The sequence below is a fragment of the Watersipora subatra genome, chromosome 3, assembly GCF_963576615.1.
Source record: "Watersipora subatra chromosome 3, tzWatSuba1.1, whole genome shotgun sequence".
Taxonomy (NCBI): Eukaryota; Metazoa; Bryozoa; class Gymnolaemata; order Cheilostomatida; family Watersiporidae; genus Watersipora; species Watersipora subatra.
In genome coordinates this window covers 10256522-10284169 of record NC_088710.1, presented here as the reverse complement: position 1 = coordinate 10284169, position 27648 = coordinate 10256522, and the positions used below count along the sequence as shown (strand labels likewise).

The 27648-nt window shown below is 36.9% G+C and overlaps 2 protein-coding genes across 3 annotated transcripts in view; one reads left to right on the top strand and one right to left on the bottom strand.

Moving 5' to 3' along the window:
• Positions 1-70: 70 nt before the first annotated feature.
• LOC137390016 (MAU2 chromatid cohesion factor homolog) lies at positions 71-13411 on the bottom strand. The gene is made up of 13 exons (XM_068076239.1): positions 13182-13411; positions 12721-12804; positions 12346-12444; positions 11531-11653; positions 11204-11426; positions 10809-10988; positions 8016-8119; positions 7449-7526; positions 6869-7062; positions 5870-5947; positions 2905-3107; positions 2336-2463; positions 71-932 (listed from the first exon to the last, which is right to left on the bottom strand). The coding sequence occupies exons 1-13, from the start codon at positions 13401-13403 to the stop codon at positions 768-770; spliced, it is 1881 nt and encodes a 626-aa protein (XP_067932340.1). The 5' UTR covers positions 13404-13411; the 3' UTR covers positions 71-767.
• A 108-nt stretch (positions 13412-13519) lies between these two features.
• Positions 13520-27648, top strand: part of LOC137389830 (zinc finger protein 532-like) — a 22942-nt gene continuing 8813 nt past the window's right edge. For both annotated transcript variants that reach the window (XM_068075960.1, XM_068075959.1), the window contains exons 1-8: positions 13520-13558; positions 15435-15816; positions 15924-16053; positions 17270-17777; positions 18169-18492; positions 22866-23039; positions 24354-24541; positions 25459-25582. In XM_068075960.1, coding sequence (XP_067932061.1) covers positions 15441-15816; positions 15924-16053; positions 17270-17777; positions 18169-18492; positions 22866-23039; positions 24354-24541; positions 25459-25582 — 1824 coding nt within the window. In that variant the 5' untranslated portion in view covers positions 13520-13558; positions 15435-15440. The remainder of the gene's footprint in view (positions 13559-15434; positions 15817-15923; positions 16054-17269; positions 17778-18168; positions 18493-22865; positions 23040-24353; positions 24542-25458; positions 25583-27648) is intronic.

Below are 27648 nucleotides of genomic sequence, written 5' to 3'. Positions count from 1 at the left end.
TGAGAGCAAGGCCATCAAGCCAGAAGTTTCTGAAGTGTTGCTTGATAACAGATATGCTTGCAAATGCATCAATAGACATATATTTATTTAAAAGCATATATTTAATACACTGATATTAAAAAATACTTAATTAACTTGCCATCTACATGATAGGACCTGGATAATATTATTTACAAGGTGGTAGATAAAAACCAATAGCAATAATATACAAACACACCAGTGCATAATGAAATGTATTAAACAGTTTGAGACATTTAGAGCTCTTACGAAAGCGCCCTTGGTCCAAAGCACAACGGACCACAACGCCTAACAATAATTTATTATTTACTGATAAATAAATTATACAATACTTTCTCCTGTCCTATCACATTGTTAAAATCTTAGAGGGGTGATCGAGTTTCAACAATTTGGGTGCCATGATATATTCTCTTCCAGCTACGCTTGCCACTAGTCATAATTTGTGCATTATATGATCAATCAATGGCGCTAGCCGAGACGTAATTAACATGCCCTAACAGAGAAAATATTGCAGCAGAAAAATTGAGATCACATGAAAAAATAAAATTCAAGGTCTAGTCCGTCGAAAGTGTTCATCAATTTGCAAAAAAAATTGAAAATTATTGACAAAAATACTATGTGTAGATAATATATAAATGTTGCATTTGATTATACACATCAGGACTAAAGGATAAATCATACAATGTGAATACTATACAAAATGAACTTATACATTACACCATATTATACATGTTTTTTTTGTACATTTATCACAAGTATGAGTTAAGATTATGTAGTACGGCCCCATTGTTCTGTGCGCTTGTGCCTTGCATAGGAAGTGCAGCGGTGGAAGAGGTAGCTGCCCCGTTTTGATGTGCATGAGCTTGGTGTATACCAGAACTAAACTCAACGCCTTGGCTCATCTCACCCAACCACTACAAAAAGACCCGAAATGGAAGCTATAAAAGGAAGCAAGTACATGAAAACTCTTGGAGCTGGAATATTACAAGCAGTCAGCCTGAGCCTATATGTGAGCATCAATAATGCATGACGCTCTCCACCTCCTTCTGTTTGTAACAACAAACTATTCTCTGAGCGACATAGGAGGATAGATCAGTTACATCGTATTTACTATGTTGAATTGGACTGGTGTTTTTCTTGTGTGTCGTTATATGTGTCTTGGACTATACCAATCGCGAAAGCTGCTAAAATTGTGCTCGCTAATACTTTGTTCAGCCAATTGAAAGCATTTTGTCGACCATTTCGGTGTGCATCCACAGCCTTGACAGTTCTCTAGTTTCGGCCGAATACTGTATCTATGTGTTTCCGAACATTTCACGATTTCAACTGAAACATTTGGCACGTGTTGCCATACCTTTATACGATCAGAGTTTGAGTGTTTTGTTTGTTTTATCGTAGGAAACCAGGACCTAAGGCTAAATGCTAGCAAACCCTTTCATCTACAACAATCTACACGCACCCCATGCATTAGATGGTAAAAGTTGAAACCTATACGGCCTAGTTGGCATGCGACATTCTATGAAGTACAAGATGATTGTGGAATAGAGGTTTCAGCAGTTTTATTAGAAAGCATGCCTCATAAATAAACTCATACGAATAATGCATAGAAATTGAAAAGCACGAAGTAATACCAAAAAGCAAATATGCAGTAATGACTTGAGTATTCTCGCCTCACTGATTAAAGACACATGACAGACAGGATCTAATGTGTGGAATATTTTTTAGCTTATATACCAATATGAATGCCGAAAAATTTAATGCTCTGTGTAAAGACACGCTGGATGATCAAAAGCGAGTATCTTATACGCATTCTGTCAAATGGAGTGATGACAACAGAGCAACTACACAACCATAAACAGCTCATTCAAACCTCGTTTACTTTGCTGGTAAAAAGCTTACCAGTTGTAACATTACATGCAACACCAACAAAATATTTTTGATTTGTGAAAAAATCTATCCATCCTCCCCTCAGAGCTGCCTGACTAATTATAAAATGCCACAAAACACACAAAAATCCAAACGGGAATAGTACAAGAAGATTAGAAGTATTTCACTAGGTAATATTTTCAAACTATAGAGCTGATAACCGCAAGGCCAAATGTAAGTGAAACCAGTCGCCCCAAAGAGGCACTAAAATGTACCAAATTTCACGATAGATGAAATGCATTAAAAAATAAAATTATTGTAATTATAAAATATTACTTTATTTGGAAATTGTCTTCCACCTCATCTATACTGCAAAAATGCAAGATAAGGCAATCTTAGAGGAAATGAATGAGCGGCAATAGCAGTTATAACATCAGGCAAGTATACTTACTGAGATGAGAGAATGTTCAGGCAGCTCAAGAGCCTGATAATGGTTGGCTAGCAGAGAATTGGTGAGTGTCTGGTGAATATGAGCCTCCTGTGCCTCACCGGCAAAGTTTCCACATACCCGGTACAAATCTACAGCAGGTTGAGTCACCCATAATCCAGTGGCAGCCATGATATACTTATGTATAGCTATTACCCGCCTTACCTGCCTTGTCTAATCCAGCCTTCAAAGTGATTCCATACATTGTCAGAAAGATCTTTTAAAAGTTTAGCCGTATATCTTATACATGTACTCATTAAAAATACACCGCTGTGAACTTTTGAAAAGCTACAGAACTCGGATTAAACTATATCTATTTCACTTTTCAGGCATGAACTTGCAAGCCACTAATAGCGCAATCCGAGAGATGCCTAAACAATGTGTCGGCTGGCTCTCAAGAGTGCCCTAAGCAATATATTCCATGATAATTATGATTTGAAGGCTATACATGCCTGGACAATCAGCACAGATGTACAAAGACCTAAAAAAGTATGCTGTATGTACACGGTTATACGAAAGCCATAAAAACGCACCGCGAAGTAATGCTGTGCCCCACAGCTGAATATTGACTTCTGGAATCTTCTGAGCAAGTTGCATGGCTGGATTAACCATATCAAGGACTTCATTTGATCGTGACAAGTGGAGAAAAATCTGCCCTAGAAGAACAAGCCCGCATGAGGTGAGCTTATGCAGGTCTTCTGTGTTTGCTAACTTCAGAGCTTCCTGCAGAAATAGTCTGCAATCCAAGAAAACCATAGAATGATCTATATTAATGCGTTATAAACAACGTACTCTTTTCACACGAAACTTTCACCAATACTAAAAAATGTGTTGTTGGATTAAACTGTAGAATGAATGGGAATGAAAACTCATAGTGACTGAAAATGAGCCTCTCGTAAAAATAGTCCATAATCCAAGAAAAACCATTGAATAATCCACATGTATATTGATTTCATTGTGGAACATCATCGTTTCACATGTTACTTTGGCCAGTATTAGAGCATGTTGGTGGACGGAACTAAAGAAACGATATTAATGAAATCTCATAACTGAGTGGTAAAAATGAGCACCTTCAAATGATGAGATTAAATCTATGTTCACTGCAAACATTAAAGGTTGACTTGCAACAAAATTCACATTACAGTTATTTGGTATCAAAAGATTCACCATGTCTTACTCTGTTGTGTTGTAGGTGCAAAATATGTGGAAAGGTGATTACAAGCGAACACCGAAAAAACGAACAGAAAATCGCAGCCACACGAGACCGCCGTAGTTTGGATTCCCTTTCCAAAACGGCTCAAATGTGATATAGTTGTGAGAGATGGTTTCTGTTTACACTTTCTTGTAACCTTATTCGTCGATATATTTTCACAAATATACTTCACGCATTCAATAAAAGTCTATTGTTCTTACGGGTCTGTTTTATCGTCACCGTAATACTGTCACTTTTAGCAGGATATCTTATAACTTACCGTGAAAATTCGTTTAATTTTTTAGCCTTATCTTGAAGGAGTAAATATCATTGTCTGATAATCATGACAAGCCTGTTGGTCACTTGTGATAATCGAAAAGTGCTGCAGAAATTATTTGCGAAGTATTGGGTCACATGATCAGATTACGACTTGCCAATTAGACCAGGCTGAAACAAAACTGTAAAGTAGCGAGCATCTATATTTGATATGGGGTCTCCGGTAAAACCCGAAGTGTTTGTCATAAACTAGTACTACGATAAATTTTATATTGAGCTTTGTATTGGCCTTTCAATTCACGTGAGAACATACGTGACAAGACGATAACCAAATTTCGTGGTTACGTCATCAAAATAAATAGATTCCAATCTACGGCGGCTTTTCGTTTTTGAGCTTTTAAAGAGCTTATAATTACATTTCACATATTTGGCACCTACAACACAACAGAGTAAAACATGGTGAATCTTTTGACACCAAATGAATGTAATATGAATTTTGTTGCAAGTCAACCTTTAAACTCTCACCACAGTGAGTAAGTCACGTGTAGTGACTTACTCGTGTAAAACCAGTAAGTCACCACACTTGCCTTACTCACTTCACCACATCGCAAAGCAAGTAAAAGTTGTTTTCCATCAAAACATGTTTGCTTTCAGATAACAATGAGCATATATGCTATGCATATACAGTAGACACTCCTACAACGTAAAGTTGAAACCTATACGGCCTAGTTGGCATGCAACATTCTATGAAGTACAAGATGATTGTGGAATAGAGGTTGCAGCAGTATTATTAGAAAGCATGTCTCATAGATAAACTCATACGAATAATGCATAGAAATTGAAAAGCACGAAGTAATACCAAAAAAGCAAGTATGCACCAATGACCTTGAGTATTCTCGCCTTCCTGATTAAGGACACATGACAGACAGGATCTAATGTGCAGAATATTTTTTAGTTTATATACCAACAAAAGGCGCAGAAAATTTAACGCTTTGTGTAAAGACACGCCGGATGGAATCCAGAAACGTTCGGGATTTCACATTGCCCGAACAATACAATTCATGTAAATAAACCTCATCCGTTCCAAGATATTTCCAAACTCACTCCTTTGACTATACAAAAAGTAAATGTAGACTTTTTAATTTGTTGGCTTGCAATTATTTTGTACCGTAATTGTAGTTTTATTAGTTTGCATCGACAACTTTTCTCTTATCACTTTCACTCAGGTGCATATCTGTGGTGATTTCACAATAAGTTAAGTACATTTTCGACATCCATTTACAACGATTTGTTTATTTTTTCTAGACAGCAAAGACTATTCTGAAAGGTAAAACTAACAACAAATATTCTATATGTCAACAATAAAGCAAGACAAAAATATATTTTTACTATAAAAAGAGCGGTGTCTACTTGCTCGTCGTCTATGTGTATCCATGGGTCAACATTACGATAAAAGATAACTTTCGACGATGTTCCAACTCGTGACATTCAGAATGGTAGAAAAACGCTGCAACACTTGAACCAATCGATCACCATTCAGTAATCATGAACGATTGCACAGCTACCTATTTTCTGTTTTGTCGACAAATCTGACGAAATAAAATTTCGTGGAGATTGTATATACTGTATAACAGAGACAACGCTATAAGGACGACGTTTTTTCTCTCACAAGTGCGGCGAGATATGGTACCATTCCAATTGAATTTTAGAACTTGCCTTGACACTTTACGTTATATGGAATTTTTTACGTAGTACGATACAAAAACTTCACACAATTTTTTTACGCCATCTGAAGTTTATAGGAGGTATACGTTACAGGAGTGGCTACTGTGCTATATGTATATAATCCATGCGTTATCCGACAGCAACCCTAAATAGAATAGCATTCAACTTCACTGAAAGACTCTGCAACAAACCTAAGCAGTTTATACATAAACACAAGCGAATTAAAATGCTGCACCACAATAGAACAAAACTTGATGATGTCACAACAAGCGTCAAACAGTCGATAAAAGCACCTAACAACTTACTTTGCATCAGTGTACTGAGATTGGAAAAATCGCTGTAAGGCATTGACATACGCTGCGGCAGCCTTCAAACTGTAGGATCTACAAAAGGAATTTGTCACAATAGAACTACGGAACAATCTAGAATTTCCATCCAACAAATGATATGCAATGAGACTTTACTGTAGATCTGTTTCTATAGACAGTCAAACCTCAACAAGATGAAATTAATTTGTTCAGAGATCTGCTTTGTACACTAAAACTGGGAGATGCTGGAACCAGTATTCTTATAAAAATAAACTGTTAACTGCTTAATTTAATCCACCCTTTGTTAAACCCATGTTCGTTCTTCAATAAATCCACCCCTTGTTAAACCCATGTGCGCTCTTTAATAAATTCACCCCTTGTTAAACCCACGTGCGTTCTTTAATAAATCCACCCCTTGTTAAACCCACGTGCGCTCTTTAATAAATTCACCCCTTGTTAAACCCACGTGCGCTCTTTAATAAATCCACCCCTTGTTAAACCCATGTGCGTTCTTTAATAAATTCACCCCTTGTTAAACCCACGTGCGTTCTTCAATAAATCCACCCCTTGTTAAACCCACGTGCGCTCTTTAATAAATTCACCCCTTGTTAAACCCACGTGCGCTCTTTAATAAATTCACCCCTTGTTAAACCCACGTGCGTTCTTCAATAAATCCACCCCTTGTTAAACCCACGTGCGTTCTTTAATAAATCCATCCCTTGTTAAACCCACATGCGCTATTTAATCAATAATACAGGTTATTATTATTATACAAAGTATTAAAACAAATAGTTATTGTAATGCGGTGCAACTCTAGTCTTGGAGAGTTGACAAGACCACTTTTCACAAAATAATATTTACTAGCTGTCTGATTATAACCAATATGTAACATCTTCAGTGGAATACGAGCTTTTCTATAGTTTTTATGTTTGACTGTTGCTGCTCAGACTGATGTTGTAACAAGGAGAGAAGACTGCTTGAAGAGAAGTAACCTACTCGGGGGGCACCCTGTGAGGATGTATATGCTCGAGCAGCTGCATGAACTCGTTGTGTCTGTTTGTTCTTGCGTAGACGATGCCGAGGTTGAGATTGATGAATGACCAGAAGTGAGAATCTGTACAGGATGAGAGGGCTGTCTGAAACTGGGAGATGGCGTTCTCCATACTGTTCATGGCCATCGAGTAAAGACCCTGACGTTATAGAAAACCGTAAAATGTAGTCATTCTAAATGGAAATTGGTATGAGCATGGAGACTCGATTGTACTCACAAGTGTGTCATATCCGATGTCTATGTAAAAGGTAAACTATAATCACTAAATATTGCCTAATGTTGAACATTGACAAAAATTCAGATGTCTGTTATCAAGCTGAAGATATTGCTAAAAAAATAGATTTATTGTGGCTGGCGATCTCGCCGTTAACCATATTGATGTTGGGATTGTTACTTTGAAACATTGCAGAAGTCAGAAAGGCCTATGACTAATTAATCTTTTTATAAAACTTGCTTAAATGTAATGCAAGAACTATGGGAAATGTTCTCCTTTTCCTCTAGAATCTTAGATAAGAACTTGCTCACCAAAAGTGTGTGTAGCTGAGACCTGTGACACTGGTACAGCCTCGAGTCTTGCAAACAGATAAACTTGAGCTGTGCAATCTGCAAGTATTTAGGCTAGGCTTAGAACCTTGGACTGGACATAAACCACAAATAGAGACAGTTTGAACCATTACAATCTGCAAGTATTTAGGCTAGCCTTAGAACCATGGACTGGACACAAACCGAGTCAGTGTGAACCATTACAATCTGCAAGTATTTAAGCTAGCCTTAGAACCATAGACTGGACACAAACCACAAATAGAGGCAGCTTAAACCATTACAATCTGCAAGTATTTAGGCTAGCCTTAGAACCTTGGGCTGGACACAAACCACAAATAGAGATAGTATGAACCATTACAATCTGCAAGTATTTAGGCTAGGCTTAGAACTATGGACTGGACACAAACCACAAATAGAAACAGTATGAACCATTAAAATCTGCAAGTATTTAGGCTAGGATAGTATGAACCATCAGCGAAGAAAGCAATGCGTAGAACTAACTAAACCTAGCCCAAGGATTGATTTTAAGGTTGGGAAGAAAAAGCGAACCTTGCGAATGGCTGTCACCTTGTCTCCCGTGCTTATATGACACATGATTATATTCTCCAACAGCATCATCTGGAAACTAGTGAGCAATGGACTGTCATCTAAAGCTATAAACATAATATGACAGTTGTAGACGAAAGAGCGCAACTCCAATAAGCAGCTCTCACAACCAGTCATAGAACCTCTGAGCGGCAGTAGTCATTGCTGCTTATAGCATGCAGTGAGCAACATAATAAGAGCAGGTGAAAATTTTATCTAAACAAGAATAGAAAGTGTAAGACCATTACTAAGATTTCATATATTTGAATCCCAACAATGACTTACATCTATAAGACATGCATTAATAGGTCTAAACTGGTTTCCTTTGATAGCTTGAGTAACTTCAGAGTTTACGATAACAATTGATGGAGCGCAGTCTCAAGTCTCCAAAAATCTTTATTGACAGTTTCCAAATAAAATGGCTTCCCTTTAAATTTTCACAAACAGTAAACTGATTTCTGTTATATTTGACAACGTAAACCTTGAATTTTAATAAATTTTGAAGGAATTACAGTTTATTACAACACTGATGAAGAAGTAATAATTGAATAGGTCAACCGCTGACAGCATATACACCAACCGAATATGAAGCAATGCCCTATGGAGACTGAAAGTAAAATGAGTGACTCTTTACCCCAACATTCCCTCATCTACAAAAATGTTTAGTAATCCTATACAAACTCTATATATAAATCTCAAAGTTAGTGTGTTTTCTGTGATTCTGTACTTCGGTGTGTCCAGCTATAGCTATTAAAATTTTAGAATGAAAAGCTCGCTGCGTACTGGAGTTGAACTCACGGAGATTACATCCGCAAGTTTCAAACCACGCCTTTAACCATTGAGCTATACACTCCTTAGCTTTCTAACGCTCTTATCATATACCATATGCACACGCTAAATGTGCACTTTTAATTATTAACTAATATTACCTTTTGCAATTTTTATTTTTTGAAATTGCTTAACAACTAATTTTTTGTTACCATTACCTACTTTAAAATTTATAATTTTCAAATGTGCCGTTACAATTTCAAATGTGCCGTTACACTTCTATTTCCGGTTTTCGTGAGGTCCGATTGCCAAATTGGTAAAGGCCAATACTTTTCACGCGGACAATTGTATTATCTCGAGTAGGAATAGCCTCTACATTCTCTCTCCGTTCGGTCAGACAAAGACAACCGATATATCATTTTTACATTTGTACCTGTATCGAGAGGTACCTGTATCGAGAGGTACTAGTATCGAGAGGTACCAGTATCGAGAGGTACCAGTATCAAGGGGTACCAGTATCGAGGGGTACCAGTATCGAGAGGTGCCAGTATCGAGAGGTACCAGTATCGAGAGGTACCAGTATCGAGAGGTACCAGTATCGAGAGGTACCAGTATCGAGGGGTACCAGTATCGAGAGGTACCAGTATCGAGAGGTACCAGTATCGAGAGGTACCATTATTGAGAGGTACCAGTATCGAGAGGTACCAGTATCGAGAGGTACCAGTATCGTCGTGTTCACAGTTTTAGCTTCTGGTGGAACAATAACCTTTTATTTACACACGCACTTCTACGCATAAATTGTTATTATTAATTCAACATATTCAGGATTTTTATTTGGGTTTTCTCAGTTCGTATTAATTGTATCATTACCAAATCATCTTTTATTGTATTCGTAGCAAAACAGACTTGATTTAGCTATTACTTGCTAATTATTTCACATTTACATTTAAACACTTTTATAGTTGTTTTATTTTGTTTCTTATTTATTTGACCCGCACAAAACATTTTCCTCATAATATTAAGTTTGAAAGTTACAGTTGTTTGACAAAGTTTGAAAACCTTTACAGTTGTCTTATTTTTTTCTTTCAATTTATTTAAACAGCACAAAACACTTTTCTCAAGATATGAGGTTTGGAAGTTAGAATAGTAACTGCTGTTATATGTTATATAACCTACAGGATGAAATTATTCGCGGAGTTAAATTTCGCGAGAATTGTCTTCTCATGCATATTCACAGACTAAATTATTCGTGGATGAACACATTCGCGAATAAATTAATCCGTAAAAGCAGCTAGCAATAGAGTAAAACATTCACGTGCGTATACCACATGGTTAGGTTTCTATTTAGCTAAGAAATTTATGTGGATCATGCTAAACTATAAATTTTTGACTGAATCCAGAGGTTTTCATGAATATTCATCGATTTGGAGGCTTTTGGTGAACCAACAACTTGTGGTAAGTTACGAGTTTTTTCAACGTAAAGAACTGCAGGAGAGATTTTTGCAATTACGACGCCGTGCCGAATTCTGAATGACTAGTGAAAACCTTGAATAATTTTGTAAAAAAGTGTAATGCATTGGCAATGGGCCTAACTCAAAGCCCTGGCGATAATTTTAAAAGAGTTAGGAACTCAGCTACATTTACTAACTCTGCCTAGCGGTTAGTTTTTAATTTGTTGTAGTAGTTATTCTCCCTTATGTTAAAAATAAAACCAATTATTCGTGGGTTTTAATAATTCGCGGAATTGACAGTACGCGAACTCGCGAATTATTATTAAATCCATCGAATAATTTCATCTTGTAGGATAAAAATAAATTTTTCGTGCTAAGACTTTTATCACCTGGGAAACGCCGAGCACTCATCTAGTACTGGCATATACTGAAAAAAATGGCAGAGCTTTGTAAGAGATCGTGATGCTCACCGAGTTAAATCTCTTCGAAATTGAGGGCATGCACAAATAGACCGCTAGCTAATGAGAGAACGACTCACACTTCAAGCCTTGTATCTGGGTGAGAGCCTTCTCTGAGTAAGTCTGTGCTTTGTCTATTTGGCCAGCCTGAACGGCGTGATAAACGCTGACGAGATAAACAAGGATGCATAGGTGCTCTTTTGGCATCCACTCGAACACTTCATTCGTTTGTCCAGTAGGGTTAAACAGTAAGGATGTGTCTACAATGAAGACATTGATATAATGCAACTACTAAGGTCAGTGCAAAGACCAAATATGAAACAAAATTGATTTTCATGGTTAAGTTAAAACAGCTGACAAGAGAAACTTTGTGATCTTCTAACCAAAGATATTTCTATGCAAGCCAGTGGGCTAACAAGCATTCATCCAAGGTATAACGGCAGCATGATAAGAATATAGAACGTCTACGACGCACCTTCCTGGGTAGTGAGAGTTTGTATGCAATCCTGAAGTTGCCGGAGCAGAGGTTTCACACTTTTGGTCATACCACATGAAAGGTAGTGAGTGACTTGCAGAGTGAGGAAGAAGGCTTTGAGCATTCCTTTACTTTCTGCTGAACCGTTGTACGCCGTAATCATGCGCCCGCATGCTGACATAACGACCGAAGTGTCCTGACTGTTGTGTTGCAATAGAAGCACCTGCACAACAATTCATACAAGCTAAACTATACAGTTTCCACAATAACGCTTGTCGTGACATAAAAAGTCAACAATTAACACAAATGATTAATTAAACAACTCACCATGCCTTTCGATAGTAAGAAAAGCAACTCTGTGTGACTTGATTGAATTCTATGACAGAAGGTACATCCGGTGTCCAATAAATGACACGCGCTTGCTAGGTCTTTTTGATTGATATACAATTGCTGAAAAGCAAAATAGCAAACGTTGAGTAGACAACGAAATGGCTAGCTTTAAAGCTCGCAGCTGCAAGATTTTCTGAGTAAACAAACAATTTGTGAAGATGAGCTCTCTAGGCATGGTCTCAATCACCACCAACCCTACTAGCATGGATAGAATGCATAGGATGGTTTAGATATACTCAAACCTTTTACTTATGATTCTTTCAACATATGTGTTTTCCAACATACGATGTAAAATTCTGTCAAATGTGTGACACTACAACAGAAGTATTTTTCAACAAAGTTTAAAGTTTTTTAAACATCACCACTACGGAAATAAAAAGGTTAGTAAAAAGTAGACATAATACGAAGATGCAAAATAATGAAAATGTGTAAATCAAGTAAGTTTAAATTCTATTTAGCGCAAATTAGAGTAAATTATGCTGCATATCTCTACCATGATACTTACTTTAATTTCAACATTAAAGTAAATTTAAGAATGAGTTAACTTCTTATGTAGCCTTATGCTATATCTTAGAAACCATGTAACTTTCTATAGTGCACAGTAAACAGAAGCAAAACAAACAAATGCTACACTCTCTTGCATATTATTTAAAAACTGAAAAATAAAGTTTTAACCTTTTGACCCATCAAAAAGAATATAACAAACTTCTTAAGCGTAATCCGAATTTTAGACATGATCTAAAGATACTCACTGCGAGTTGAAAGAGAAGCCGGCAATGCCAGTAGTGTGAGTCTTGCGACATTTGAAGGGCTCTGTTCAAGTAGGAGCAAGCGTTTGCAAAATCTCCCTGCTGCAAAACCCATTCACGAAAAGCTTACATTTAGCTTCAGATTACATAGTCCTTTTAATAGATATGCTAATGCTTTAAATGAAACTCCAAACAGGCTATTGTACTGCACTTGACAAATAACATAAAATATGGTTAGTCAAAAGAATTATTACAGATCCTAATCCATGCTATGATGCTGGTAACTCTGTTGCTATCAAAACTTCAGATACAACTAACAATGTAACAGGTTATCTTTTACATAGCTTATTTTTCACAATAATGTAGTAAAACAGTTACCTGTTTCACCATGGCTTCCGCTAATGTGGAAACTGATTCAAATTTCACATCATCTAAAGAAGGATCCCGTGTCGATATAGACCACTGCAAAACAACCGAATAAATGGCAAAACAAATTAAGCAATGAATAGCACAAGGCATACCATGTCCTCGTAACCACCGCATAGACGCCTGATAGTATAGAAGAGCAGCTACCAAGTTGGCCAATTTATTTAGAGAATGTTTATTTTAAATTGAAACGCTCACGAGTTGTACTTTAAGCGTTCATAACACAGTGATCGTTAACTGGTTCTCTATGGTTTACTTGATCGCATTATTAAGGTTTCCCGGGCACGTCATGATGCAGCGTCCATATGGAAATTGGAAATCAACATATTTTTTAAAGATAAATAATATTATATATGCAAATTTTGTAATTAACCTATACAGCTCTTAAATAGAAGTACATTTTGTTAACGTACGGCTTGTTCTAAATGATGCCGAGCTAAATCTGGATTATCGGAGAAGTTCATCAGAACAGTTCCTAGTTGTAGATTAGTTCGAGCTTCAATTCGCGGTGGAGGTTTGCAATTCAATACACCTTGTAAACACTGTATACACAATTTAATGTTAGGAGGGGTTGATGTCCGAAAACTCTCTGCGGTTCCGAGCAAACCAAGATACAAAGGATCAGGATTCGCCATCTTGAACCGACGACATTGAACTTCAAAAACTCTTGTTGTGAGGAAGTACCGAATGATTGTATTACGAATTGGTGATTATGTCCACCTGTCGTTGGCATTTCATTTTTGCTCGAGTCTCAGAGTGGTCGTCATTGCCGAGGACGCTCGGTTGGAATGTACGTGATTTCACTATATATGCCAATTACACATGCTGCTCACAAATGAGCATAATACGTGTTTTGAAAGTTTGCTACTTAATATATATTTCTTTTATGCAGTCAACCTTATCATTGTAACATTTGAGTTTTTGTTAACTGCATACTGTAACATCATGTTTAAGCCGGGTGTAGCTACCGACAGATGGTTTGTTAATAGCAGTTTATGTAGATTTTTTTGTACTTTTTATTGAAACTATTTTCAAGTAATTTTTACCTTTCTTAAACAGGTTTTTTTCTCTTTCTTAGCTTATTCTGACTGTATAGCACTGATGACAAGCTTACTATTCTATCATCACAGCTTATCATATCTTGTTTAAAAAGTGTGTGATTTAACCATTGACACAACATCTCTCTTAAATGCTAACTTGGTAGCTTTTTTATGTCTGACAAGCCTATATTGAACAAAAATTCTTGTCTAGAACATAAGCTATTTAAATATGGAGTGGCTAGAATCAACATCGACACTTGAACAATTATTTTTAACTATAATATCGTGCCATAGTTCTAAGATAATCATCTAGCATTTAAGCCACATTTCTACTGTTAAGATCTAAAACATTAGGCAATAAGTTGAACATTTAGAATGCTGCTGGAACGGAACATTAAACTTCAAAATTAGCTTAAATTAATTCACTATAATTATGCTTGTTTCAACATAAATATATTTTCATATTTTCAAACACCCATATTCGATGATATGTATTATTTGTTTATTTTGTGTTAAAATAATAAATGGCTAGGTCTATTTCTGGAAGGCATTGTGACAAAGCATCAAAACAACAAATATAATTTGGTTACGCAAATGATTTTCTTCAGAGGCTTTTTTGGAAACCTGGTTATTTTAACAATGTATGCTTCTTAAACAATACTCGTCGAAATGTGCATTTTTCCTAATAACAATTAGGTATTCATTGCTTATTGCTTTCAATTTCAAGTTTGTGGAAGCGGACACTGTTTTACGATTATATTACAGAACAGTTCGAGGAGAAACATGATTTATTTACTTGCATACTTACAAGTATCATAAATACTATTTGTTCAGACTTGTGCACGCCATGTTGTCATGAGAATTTCCATATTATTGATTACAGGCTATTGATTTTCCATCAATAACCTGTAACAGTTGCTAGGTTTATTCAATCATCCTGTTACACGTTCATTTAGGGTTAAGAGTTTGCACTTTTTTACGGTCTTACACCAATTTCAGTCATAAAACCACCACATATCTGTAACCCCTTCTCTTATACACGCTCAATATTTGTGGAAAATTATTTCAAAGTATTTGGTGTCTTGTATTTGTAAGAACTTATAATTGCAAAGGTTGTGGTGTAAATTGAATGCGAGCCCAGCTGCAGAATTTTGCCAAGCACTATCTTCGTTTAACAGAATTTGTAGCTTACACATCCAATTTAGTGTAAGAATTCGTGAAGGGTTGAGCCAACCATGTTAGCAATCCTTGACTTTTGTGTTGTTCCATATGAACTCTATTCAAAAATGCATATCGTGTGGAGTGTGGGCATCTCCTTAAGCTTTTCATCATGTGTATCACTGCTGGAAGAATTATGCAGATATATAGTTTGTTAAAGAGATTAACATAAAAGCATAGAGCTTATCATTAAATAGAAGAGTCCTAGTCATCACACATCCTAGTCCGCACATCCTAGTTCTCTTTTAGAAAGATGTGAATGCAATAATTTACTTAGATGTATTGGAGACATAGGCTAGTGTTTTGTTTTTGTTTACTGTGTATGATTTTTGTGGATAACCTTACCTTTTTGGTTGAAAAATGTCGACCTTTTCTGCTGTTTGTTACTGAGATATGCTTATATCTCAGGTTGGTATGGAACCTCTCTCTCAAGAATCTGTCAATGCATCCGGAGATCATGCTGATGAACCAGCCAAAGTGAACAACAACAGTTTTTCCAATGGTCATCATCATCTTCTGCCATCGACCCAAGCTCAGCGATCTATATCTCCAAAGGTCCCAAATAGAAAAGCGGCACCTTTCAACCGCGCTTTTAAACAAGCAGTTTTTGAAAAAAGAGGCAAAGATGATGGCTCTTCAAACCTACATGTAACCTTCACCTCACCCAAGACAGCTGTGAGGCCAATAACTGTTGCAAAGCAGTTGGCAGAGCGAGATCACCATCGTGCCACCAAACCATCTTTTGGGAAAATAACAGGGATGGTGAACATAAAACCCAAACCTAAAGCTGGTAAGTACTTCTGGGAAGGGGTTGTGAAGATAGCTTTGGAATCTATCTGATTTGTGGTGTTGTATACTAACTGCCTATACCATAGAATATGCTTGCATTTTTCTTAGGACCTCCTGCTTACAAGGACATAGTTACCATAGACAAGAAAAAAATGCAAGAAGAAATAGAAAATATACCCAAGCCAGAACATATAGTGGAAGCTGAAAAGGTGCTGCTGTCACATGAATCAATGAAAAAGTAGGTAACACAATTACTAATAATGCATAACCACTCATTGGATACTGAATTGAATTTTACCTGTATATAGTAGCTCTATTGATATGTCTTTTGACTGTTAGCTCTCTGTAAATGGCTTGCGATATGGAATACTATTATTTAGTAGCTTGTTTATTATAGACAAAATTTGTGACGTTAATTAAACAAATAATTATATCGATATCGATCTATCAGTAGTCGGTGAGTAGAAGCCAACTAGTCAAGGATACTTCAATTACTGGGTTTCCATGCTTCGAATAGAGTTTCTTCCACTTCGAATCATAGAAATGGTCAAGTTCAAACGAATTCGAAGCCATTTCACTTTGCAAAATTTGTGCGAAGGCATTCGCAGTGAGGCTACTAGTTGACGTCGCAGAAATGCTCACTGCGGATGGATTTGAATCGATAATACCCAGGTAAGCTCAACCCTGTAGAGGCCAGAAAAAATTCAGTGCGTTTCATCACATTACCACGCGAGTTTATTATAACTACTATTACCAACGATGGGTTGCTCATACGAGAAGGATGAGATTATTTATTACCGTGTTCATTAAATAACTGAACCGACTGATTGTACAGATTCCCACTGCACTGGCGCCAAACCTTTCTAGCATAGAAAAGATTTTTTTTACTAAAAGTGATTATCGTTCATGTGACCTTTGAAGTAATAACTGTATAGCGAGTAGTAAATTCTGTTGTTTTGTAATAATACAGTAATATGAAGGGATATTAGTATTATTAATAATAAAGCAAATTCTGATCAGGTATTCTGGCTGAATTAGTGCAACGAGTGTATGAAGCAGGAATTGAAAAGTGACTGTGACCCCAAAGCGAGTCTCCTTTAACAAGTTCTCTGTTGAGGAATACATAGCTAGTTTTGTCTTGAAAAAAATCGACAATGTCAGCAGAAGTCAACTCTGAATCCATTCAAAGCATGGAAACCCAGTGAATGAATGTGATATGTTTTAGGTAGCTCTTTAAATGTTTTGACATTATAGTATTCTTTTTATTGCTCAGTGTAGAAAAGATAGCCCTCGGTAGTACATGTAGTTTCATCTTTTACAATAACCTCAGCAAACAAAAGTTTTATCATTCTGATACTTAAGAAACTTCTCTGGCTGAGTGTAAACAAGCCAAGTTGTGTAACGTTTATACAAACCTTTTCACTGTTGGCATTGATGTAGTTTTTCTTCCTTAGGTTTGCTCCAGCGTGTGAGACAAACAGAGACTATATCTGCCTTGGCTGCGGCGATGCGTTTCCATCACAGTTTGCTCTCGACGATCATATGAACAGGCAGAGCTATCAGCTGACTCTTGATTGTCCGCAGTGCCTCAGCAAGTGCGCCTTTAACAACAAGTGTCGAATGTATGAACATCTCCACGGAGAGCACGGCATGGACAGACATCGCTCCCTTCAAATCGCTTCCGCTTTCGTTAGCTTGCAAGCCTTGCCTCGAGCTCAAGTCAAAACGCTGGAAGCTAATACGGTCGCCGGTATGGGCGCTGATCCGGCAGATATTGCATCGCCTTTTGACAAGATGGACGATGGTGAGATGGAAGATGGGATGGTGATAGACGAGGTTGAAGCAGCGGAGAAAGGCAGCGTTGGTGGAAGAGCAGAACAAGAGGTGACGGTCCTTGATGGACGAGATGATCTCAAAGAGACTAAAGATTCCGAGCAGACGGCAGGTGCTACCTCTGAAGATGTAAGGCGATAAATGTGCAGCTTTCCTGAATTTCTTGTTATGTTTAAGGTAGAAATTAATACTGATTTAAATTGGAAATGTTATATAAACTATTAAATCTAGCTTTTTGCTTTTCTGCTGAACAAAAACTAACACCCATATTAGGAGCTGGTCACAATGACTGTCTATAACATAATCTCTTTATGCATATTATAGGTTACATACAGGAAAGATATACAATAAACATTAAATCCAATGAATCAGTCAAAATTGTAGTTGCCAAATACAAAAACGAAAGAAAATAAATGACTGGGTCTCAAGTTTTACCACCTAAAACAATTGCTTCTTTGAGACCTTTTAGTCTTTGCCATTGTTTCTTATCCAATTATCTTATCCTATGCGTTTTTTTCAGGAGATAATAATACACACACCCATCATATGCAATGGTGTAAGCTCTGATGAACAAGACAACTCTATCGCGTGCACGGAATGTTCACGGACCTTTGAGTCCGCCTGGACGCTACAAACACATTTTTCTGTGCCTTCTGCGGATGACTTTAAGCCCGAGATCTGTATACCTTGTAAGGTTGAGTTGGTGACTCCTTGTGCCCGCAAGGCGCATATGAGAATACACGGTCTTATGGAGCCTTTCGTCTGCCCAGACTGCGGAGAGAGGATGTATAGGAAAAATGTCTTCCTCAAGCACATTCGTCTGCACTGCCTTCACTACAGCGTCGTAAGTTTCTTTGTGTTCTTTACATATATTTGCGCTAATCTTTCATTCTCTGTTAGTTCTGCTTTATGATTTGATTTTAATTTATCGTTTGTAAATTTTCTGAAGAAATTAAGCTGACGCAAATACAGTCAGACCTCTACTTGCCATTTCCTTAACTCACAATTTTCCAATAAGTTATGTAAAATTCTAACAAAACTCTATACGCAGTATTGAGTTTTAGTAATTTTTATAGTAACTCTATAGTAATTTTTAATTTAAAACTTACTTTTAAGAAACATGCAGTTTTGTAAGTGAAGGTAAAAAAAAGCTTGCAGAAAATAAAATGCAAAAATGAGAACAAAAAATTTATTTTTAAAGTACTTTTATCTTACCATAGTCAAAGTTTTTTTTCAAATATTTTTGCATAATTTTTTATAACCCATTTTTAATGCTATCTGTAATAACCTGTAGTATTCATTAAGGGATTAGTATATGTATTTTAGCTGTGTAGCAAATTGACTGAATACCGTGTATGTCTTTTTGCAAAAATATTCACACAAGGATCTGACAAGTTTTGACAAAACAAGTTAACCTGATATACGGGGGGGGGGGGGGGGGGGGGGGGTTTACTGTAAACACACAGAGATGACCAGGTTTTCACAGCTGAATGCAACTACTAGTGTTCCATGAAGTGATGTTGTGTTGAATATCGCGTTCGTTCATACTTGTTATTGGCTAGTTCATTGAAAAATGGTTCATCGACGTACTACTGGTTCTTCAACTGACAAGAGTTGAAGAAGTGGGTTGATCAACAGAATATCATTGGCTCTTTGAAGTCTTGGCTCTATGGGGTCACATTGATATGATACTTAACAACTTGACAGATCAAAAGCAAGACATGTAATCATATAAACAATGAAGACGTTGTTTCCAGTACTCATCGTTTTTTCTGCAAAATAGCCTAAGATCTATATATTATCACTTATACTTCAACTATTGTTTAATTATCTGTTAGCTCACATTTTTTTGTTATACACGCTCAAAAACCAGGGAAAAATTATTTCAAAGTATTTGGTGTCTTGTATTTGTAAGAACTTATAATTGCGGTGTGTAACTGTTATGAAATTGTTACACACTGCCATGTATATAATCTTTGCTTTGCGCAAGCCTAGTGAATGTTGTGGTGGTATCATCTTACATAATCGCCATATACACCATATCATTGCCATATATACCACATAATCGCCATATATAGCATATCATCGCCATATACACCATATCATTGCCATATATACCACATAATCGCCATATATACCATATCATCGCCATATATACCATAGCATCGCCATATTTACCACATAATCGCCATATATACCATATCACCGCCATATATACCATATCGTCGCCATATATACCACATCATCGCCATATATACCACTTCATCGCCATATATGCCACTTCATCGCCATATATACACCACATCATTGCCATATATGCCACTTCATAGCCATATATACCATATCATCGCCATATATCCCACATAATCGCCATATATACCATATCATCACCATATATACCATATCATCGCCAGATATACCACATCATCGCCATATATACCACATCATCGCCATATATGCCACTTCATCGCCATATATACACAACACATCATCGCCATATATACCATATCGTCGCCATATATACCACATCATCGCCATATATACCACTTCATCGCCATATATGCCACTTCATCGCCATATATACACCACATCATTAGAGGTGGAACGAGACAGGTTTTTTAAGTTCGAGACGAGACTCGAGACACTGTCTTGTGAAAAGTCGAGACTCGAGACACGAGACAGTAAAATAATGAGCATTTGGTGATGATTTCACTACACAAGTACTAGCTGCTCGGTATATATAAATTAATAAATCTATTTTTAAATTGAATTTTCAACTGGTGTAAACGATTTAAATACAACATTTTAATTATTATAGTGATATGCATGTAGTTTTTGTAAACAAAAGTGACACAAACAGCTCTAAAATACCGAAGTTATATATTCTAAGAATTTTGAGCTTGATTGATCATAATTATTATAAACATATTGCTTTTGTACATGTATATTTTTACCATCTATTGAATAGTTCTTACTTTTTAATGTAATGTGTAATGAAACCGATAGCCGTCGCTCTACAAAGAAATACCGCAACAAAAAGAACACACGATAACACTTTCATTCTTATCGTTTCATTAATGTTAAGTTTTGTTTATGTGTTAACTGTAGTATGTGAATTATATTTAAATTGTACTCATGAAATTATATTAATTACTGTATACATGTATATTCTTATATTGAGTTGACAAAACGTCATTGTTAACCGAACACGGACTATGGTCGACACGACCTTTCGTTCGTTTCTCCGTGTCCGGGTAAGTTTTACCCGCGATTGGTAGTATATACGTAAAAGAGGCCCGAATTTTATGAAGGTCAGTTGGTGTTTAGACACGATACGATAAAATACAGACATTTTACCCGCAAAAGTTATCCAATTTATTAAATTGGATTATCCGAAGAGAAATTAGATACGACCCGGTATCTGTTTTAAGAACACAGAACCGAACTAAAATATAACAGGGCCGTTGTCCGGACTACATGATTAGACTCAGTGGCCAACATAATCAATAGCAACAGGTAGTAACGGACCGGGTAGAACTTTAAAGGCAGCTGCCCGCAATCCGTTACAATATATGGAGTTGTTGCTACCGCAAGAAGCCATGTTTTAACGACCGTGCGCAGGCGCTTTAGTTCTATTTCCTGTCTCGAGTTTGGCAATAGTTAACTCGAGACGAGACCGATACGAGACGAGACAGGTCGATACTCGAGACGTCTCGTGTCTCGTTCCACCTCTACACATCATTGCCATATATGCCACTTCATAGCCATATATACCTTATCATCGCCAGATATACCACATCATCGCCATATATACCACGTCATCGCCATATATGGCACTTCATCGCCATATATGGCACTTCATCGCCATATATGGCACTTCATCGCCATATATGGCACTTCATCGCCATATATACACAACGCATCATCGCCATATATGCCACTTCATCGTCATATATACCATATCATCACCATATATACCACTTCATCGCCATATATACCACGTCATCGCCATATATACCACTTCATCGCCATATATACCACGTCATCGCCATATATACCACTTCATCGCCATATATACCACGTCATCGCCATATGTACCACGTCTTCGCCATATATGCCATTTCATCGCGAACTACAAACTTGTCATTCTATTTTCATAACTCGTAACTTCACTGTTTGAATCTTGTACTTCATTAGCATACTATTGTTTATCCCAGCATTCTTCTGCCGGGCGGTATGCCTCAGTTTGCAACTTATTCAGGGTAGACCACACGGCACCCTACTTGAAATCGCTGAAATGTGCATAGCTCCACCAAAGCTACTGAAGTGTGTTAGAAGGCCCACCTTGAGTCAACCTAACTGAGAATATAAGACTGTTTTCTCGCTATTTCCTTTTCTGTCATATTGACAAGCGAATCAATCGTTTATGAAAAAATGCAAATGTTGCATTCGCTAATAATAATAAGTGCAACGGTATATTACATTTGCCGATAATATGTTGTTCATGCGAACATGAGATTCGGCTTCATCTGCCACGAACCAAATTGAGCGTGACTGAAGCAATTCTGTTGCAAGTTTTTTCGCGCTTTTTCCAACCAAAACAGTGGTTCAGCTGTGTAGGCACCCTTTTAGAGCATTAACTGACACGTTGTATTTGTTAAATAGCTCCTCATTTTAATTCAACCATTAAAACTCAATTATTTTAGATGAGTCAGTAAACAGATCTGACTAGAGAGGTAATATTGAGTTACTGTATAGAGTTCAATGACTCGGTGTTGCTTAGATGTCTGATGTAGAGTCCAGATCTGCTAGCTGCCAAATGATGGAATTGTAGTAGCGTGATCAAACCTTTTTCCAGGGTGATTGACAAGTCTCAACAAGTTCTTTTTTAAAATCTGTTGATTCTCACTCACTTTTTCTAATACTATGAAATAATTGTGTTGCTCTTTACCATGGTAAGGCATGATTAGGCTATGGCGCAAGCTTGATGATTGTCGGTATTTTCATTCATTCATTATGGTTCCTGCCTGGTTAGTTCGGCTCTACTAGCACTTGATTAGTAAAAGAATTCTCAGGCAATAGTCTGCTCATTCACCAAAACCTATATTAGCTATTAATCTCACTTACAACTAAGCAAAGTCATTCAGATATAGACCAATATACCGTTTGTTATTATGTAGGTTTTCTGTAGGTTATCAGGTTTTTTACCTGTTACAGCTGTCCGAGTACATGTGTCCAGGCTGTGCAGACACATTTTCGACAGCAGATGAACAGCTAGTGCACCTTAAAGTGCTGCCGTCCCACTTGAGGTTTGAGAGAGAACGGAGCTACTACAAGTGTAACGGCTGTCCAAAGGCATTTAAGTCTGTCGCAGCTCACAGCAAACACGAGGTAAGCCTCCTCTAGTCGTAAACGCGTGTTCCCATCCCTAAGCAGTAATATGACTACATCGTGCGCCATATTTGTTGATGTCCCTTTAGATTGGTGACTGCATAAAGTCATAGCATTTTATGACTCCCCTCTGTAGAATTATTTATGTGTTTGTTTGTACAGTCATACCTCGACATACGAGCTTCCGGGGACTATGTTCATGTGCTAATTCTCTAGTATTCAAATCAATTTTTAATATTCAAAACAGCTAAATACAAATTAATCCGTTCCTACCTTCTGAACAAACCACCTAAAACCAAGATATTCTAGCTGAAAAACGTGTTTTTAATCGTTCCCATTAACCACCTGCACTCACAAAGTAACAAATATCTAGTTAGTGGTTATGATCTGTAATAAAATGTAACATTCTTATGTAACTTACACTACAGAGTTTTTACCTTTGAGATGGATAATAGAGTGTGTGAGAGACTTGATGGCAACATGTTCGGTACACTAGACTTTGATGCTACGTAACATAACCTTTAAATTTAACTTAAATGAATTTAGCTTACTAAACACCGACTTAAAAATATGTTTTAATCTCAATTCTAATCATGTTCTTATTTTTTTAGTATCATCTTTCGGCTTGACTCTTTTTGCCTCGCTTTTACCTTCTCTTTTAGCTGACCTTTTTGAAACTTTTTAAACTGATCTGATAAGAAAGACCAGGTGATACTGTTCTTGTAAGTAGGCTCTCACATACTCGGCCACTTAGCTGCCGATCAAGAACCGTCTCGTATGCTCGTATCTCAATGCACAAATTTGCTCGGAATTTATCTCGTGTCTCAAATATCTTGTAATTTGGGTCACTCGTATGCTGAGGTATGACTGTATTTAATAGGTTTTTAGGTTTTGTCTCAGAGTTTACTTTTCAAACTTTACATACACATTATAGCTTTTCTGTGACAATATCATAGTGAACCCCCAGAACATTCAATTATGTTAACTGACAAGTTCTACAAGTCATATCAAGTCAATTCCACAAGTCAACTCAATTGAATTATCTTATTAAATTATTTGTTATTCATTTTAATTTTAGTAAATGTTTTGGACTGCAAAGGAAATTAATTTGGTACTCAGGTTTTTCTTCTAGCATTGTTGTTTGCGTAAAGACAAATTTCTACAAAGTTTTACAGAATGGTGGCCACATTACAGCTGACTAGGCTGGTTTTTTGATTGTTTACATTCTCAAATGTGAAACTTTATGTTACGTAAAAATCTCATTAGACCTGCTACACCCTATTGGCCAGTTAGCTAATCATGTCGGTGTTACAGAGCTGCCCCGGGGCTGGTTGCACCGTAGTACACATGTGCAACAACTGTCCGCAGCAGACTGTATTTCGAAGCTGGTCGGAGCTAACTCAGCATCGCTCAGAGGCACACCCCGAGCTTGTATGGGTACCGAAGAGATCAAAAATATATGCATGCTACCTCTGCGTACATAGATCTCGTACGAAACAAGGGTAAGGATAACTACAAGACCAAATGTAAGCAAAACCAGTCGCCCCACAGAGGCACAGAATTAGTCAAATTTCACATTAGATCAAATGCATTAAAAAGAAAGTGTAGTTAGATCTTTGTCTTCGGTGGCCATCTTTTACATCAATTCAACTTTGAGATGGCATCGCATAGATCAATAGTACTAGTATAAGGCACTTATGACCACTAATTTAAACCAAGTCTCCTAGTTATTCACAGGTTTGAATATAGCTTAGAATGTATCTACTTGTCGCCGTTCAAAGTTTGCTCAATACGAATAGCATTGTGTTGACTTAGATTGTTAGCTATTTCTTGGCTGTGTGTACTATATACAAGGCCTGTAACAGGGGATGTAGCTAGTATGTTTATTCCTGTAGTCAGAAATGCATGTCATGTTACTGTAGACAGTGTTATATACAGTGGTACTGTAGTCAGTTATATATACCATGTTACTGTAGTCAGTGTTGTATACCGTGGTACTGTAGACAGTGTTATATACCATGGTACTGTAGACAGTGTTATATACCGAGGTACTGTAGACAGTGTTATATACCGAGGTACTGTAGTCAGTGTTATATACTATGGTGCTATAGTCAGTGTTATATACTATGGTACTGTAGTCAGTGTTATATACCATGGTACTGTAGTCAGTGTTATATACTATGGTACTGTAGTCAGTGTTATATACCATGGTACTGTAGTCGGTGTTATATACTACGGTACTGTAGACAGTGTTATATACTATGGTACTGTAGTCGGTGTTATATACCATGGTACTGTAGTCGGTGTTATATACTATGATACTGTAGACAGTGTTATATACCATGGCACTGTTAACATTACTGTCAACAGTGTGAAGGTTGTACTAATGAGGTTCATAGAGTTCCTCGTGTGTCTTCAGGCTGCTGGATCATCTGCAAAAGTCTCACGGAAAAAAAAGAGTCTTCTTTATGTGTCGATACTGCGGAGTTGAAGTTGATTCTCGCCAGAACTTGGATTTTCACTTGGAGGTCTGCCCTTTCAAGGTACCATTTCAATGTGCTCAGCTCATCATCTCTTAATATCTGGTTACAATAATAAATATGCTATATACCGTAAAACATTTATTTGAATGCCATGATGCTCTATTTCTCAAACCTTCCCTTAGAGTGGCGGTTTATTAGAGGTGACGTTCAATTAAAGGGTGGCGTTGTATTTTTCAAACACCTCTTCAGAAAGTTGAGAAGATAATTTCAACCCTTTTGCGGGTGAATCAAATGTCGCCCATATCTTGCACTCTCCTTCGAGCGGTGTGACATTAACCTATTTGGATGCAATAAATTTGCTAACTTCCAACTTGTCGTAGAACTCTAAATAAATATGCACGAGGAAGCTGATACGTGTCTCTTCCAGTTTATATCTATTGCTTTCAATTAACTTCCGATGATCTTATGGTCTGCATTGCAATTTGTTGGAGCTTTGAAGTTTTTTTATTTCATTTCAAATTTGAAGGCATATTTTCCTTTTATAACTATATTTAACAAGGTTGCACTCATCGGTATGTTTGCTGCATTTTGCAGCCAAAACTGACTTGTTATGTGCAATAGAACAGGAGTTACGAGCGTGGATCCATTGTAAGCTGAGTTCAGATTACTGCAGGCATGCTATCAAATAATATGCTACAAATCTGCAAACTTATAAGTTTTATAATAGTAATTTTCTATCAAATGCTACAAATATATCTTCGAGAACAAGTGACCTAAACAAACCATAATTATCATACATGCAGAAACAAAATTCACCTGTTTTTAAACAACAAATATTTGTTTTGTTTGCTCGGCAGGTTGCGTTTGATTTTTGCTTTTGTATGAAACCATTTCATCATCTTCTAGCTGTTCAATACCTTCCACAGCGTCTGCTCACCTGAACTCTTTCTCTGCACTGCTAAACTAATCAATATTAGCATCCAAATCATTTTTTAGTATAGCAAAACCTTTACGCGTTGATATCTGAAAAACTTCGCGCAAATAATGATAAACTTTTAGCCGGATGCGTGCTTATCACAAGTCGTCCAAAGCATCGGAATTGCTGAAACGTTTTTCCAATACGTCAAAGTATCAAGACCGCGTTGAACAAGGAACTACTATTAGCCTAATACAGTTACTAATTATTTTTATGGTAGTGCAATCAAAGTTTTCAATGATATAACCTGAATACAGTCAAACATGGATAACTCAAACTTCACGGGATCGAGTGAAAGTGTTCGAGTTAGCAGAGCGTTCAAGTTATCAGAGCACTATCATAAGTCCATGTATTTATTAGTAAATACATGTACATATACAAACTATAATATAAATCAAAAGCATGAATGGCTTGTTTCAAATTAAATGCTTTTAATGTAAAGTTTAAAAGTTTTTATCAGAAAGTATAGAGATTTTTCTATCACTTGAGATTTGTTTGCTGTTTAATGTGATGTGACTGCCAGGATGTTTTCAGATTAAAATTGGCAAAACTTGATCGTTGTTGAAATGCTCCGAAGAAAAGACATCTTTTTCTTTTGAGCTCTGTAACCCCGTTTTAACCAAGATAAATTTTGTCGATTTTTCTTGAAGTTTATGCGAAGGTTACCTCGCTTTTCTTAGCCTTTGTAGGACCATCGCAAGGCGGATGTTTGGTAAAAATCAAATTTCATCAAACCTTTAGGAAAGTCGTGGACGAAAATATTTTGCAGATGATGGTAATAACGACGCCTACGAACTACTAAAAGTTGAGGTTTATCTCTATGGCTTGTAATAAAGTGATATTCTGAAGCGATAACAACCGTCTCGGTAGCCATTGGGCAAAAAACTGTTCGAGTTAACGAAGTTGAGGTCGAGTAATCTGAAGCAATTTATCATTGTGTGGGAACGGACCAAACAAAACCGTTCGAGTTAACCATGTGTTCGAGCTATCCGAGGGCGAGTTATCCATGTTTGACTGTACTTGGAGTGGGAAAACGTACTTCAATATACTAACAGAAACAATGAACGAATTAATTTTTATTGATGTAATTGAGTTATTATTAGCACATGTTTGTGGGCACTATTCTACTGATCACTTGCTATTATGGGCT

What these genes read in the sequence shown, in the direction of transcription:
- LOC137390016 (XM_068076239.1), bottom strand. Translation starts at nt 13,403, where the DNA reads ATGGCGAATCCTGATCCTTTGTATCTTGGTTTGCTCGGAACCGCAGAG. An exon ending in GGCATCATTTAGAACAAGCC is followed by an intron (nt 12,805 to 13,181) that starts GTACGTTAACAA and finishes GTTGTTTTGCAG; the next exon opens with TGGTCTATATCGACACGGGA. An exon ending in AACTCTCACTACCCAGGAAG is followed by an intron (nt 10,989 to 11,203) that starts GTGCGTCGTAGA and finishes TCTTCATTGTAG; the next exon opens with ACACATCCTTACTGTTTAAC.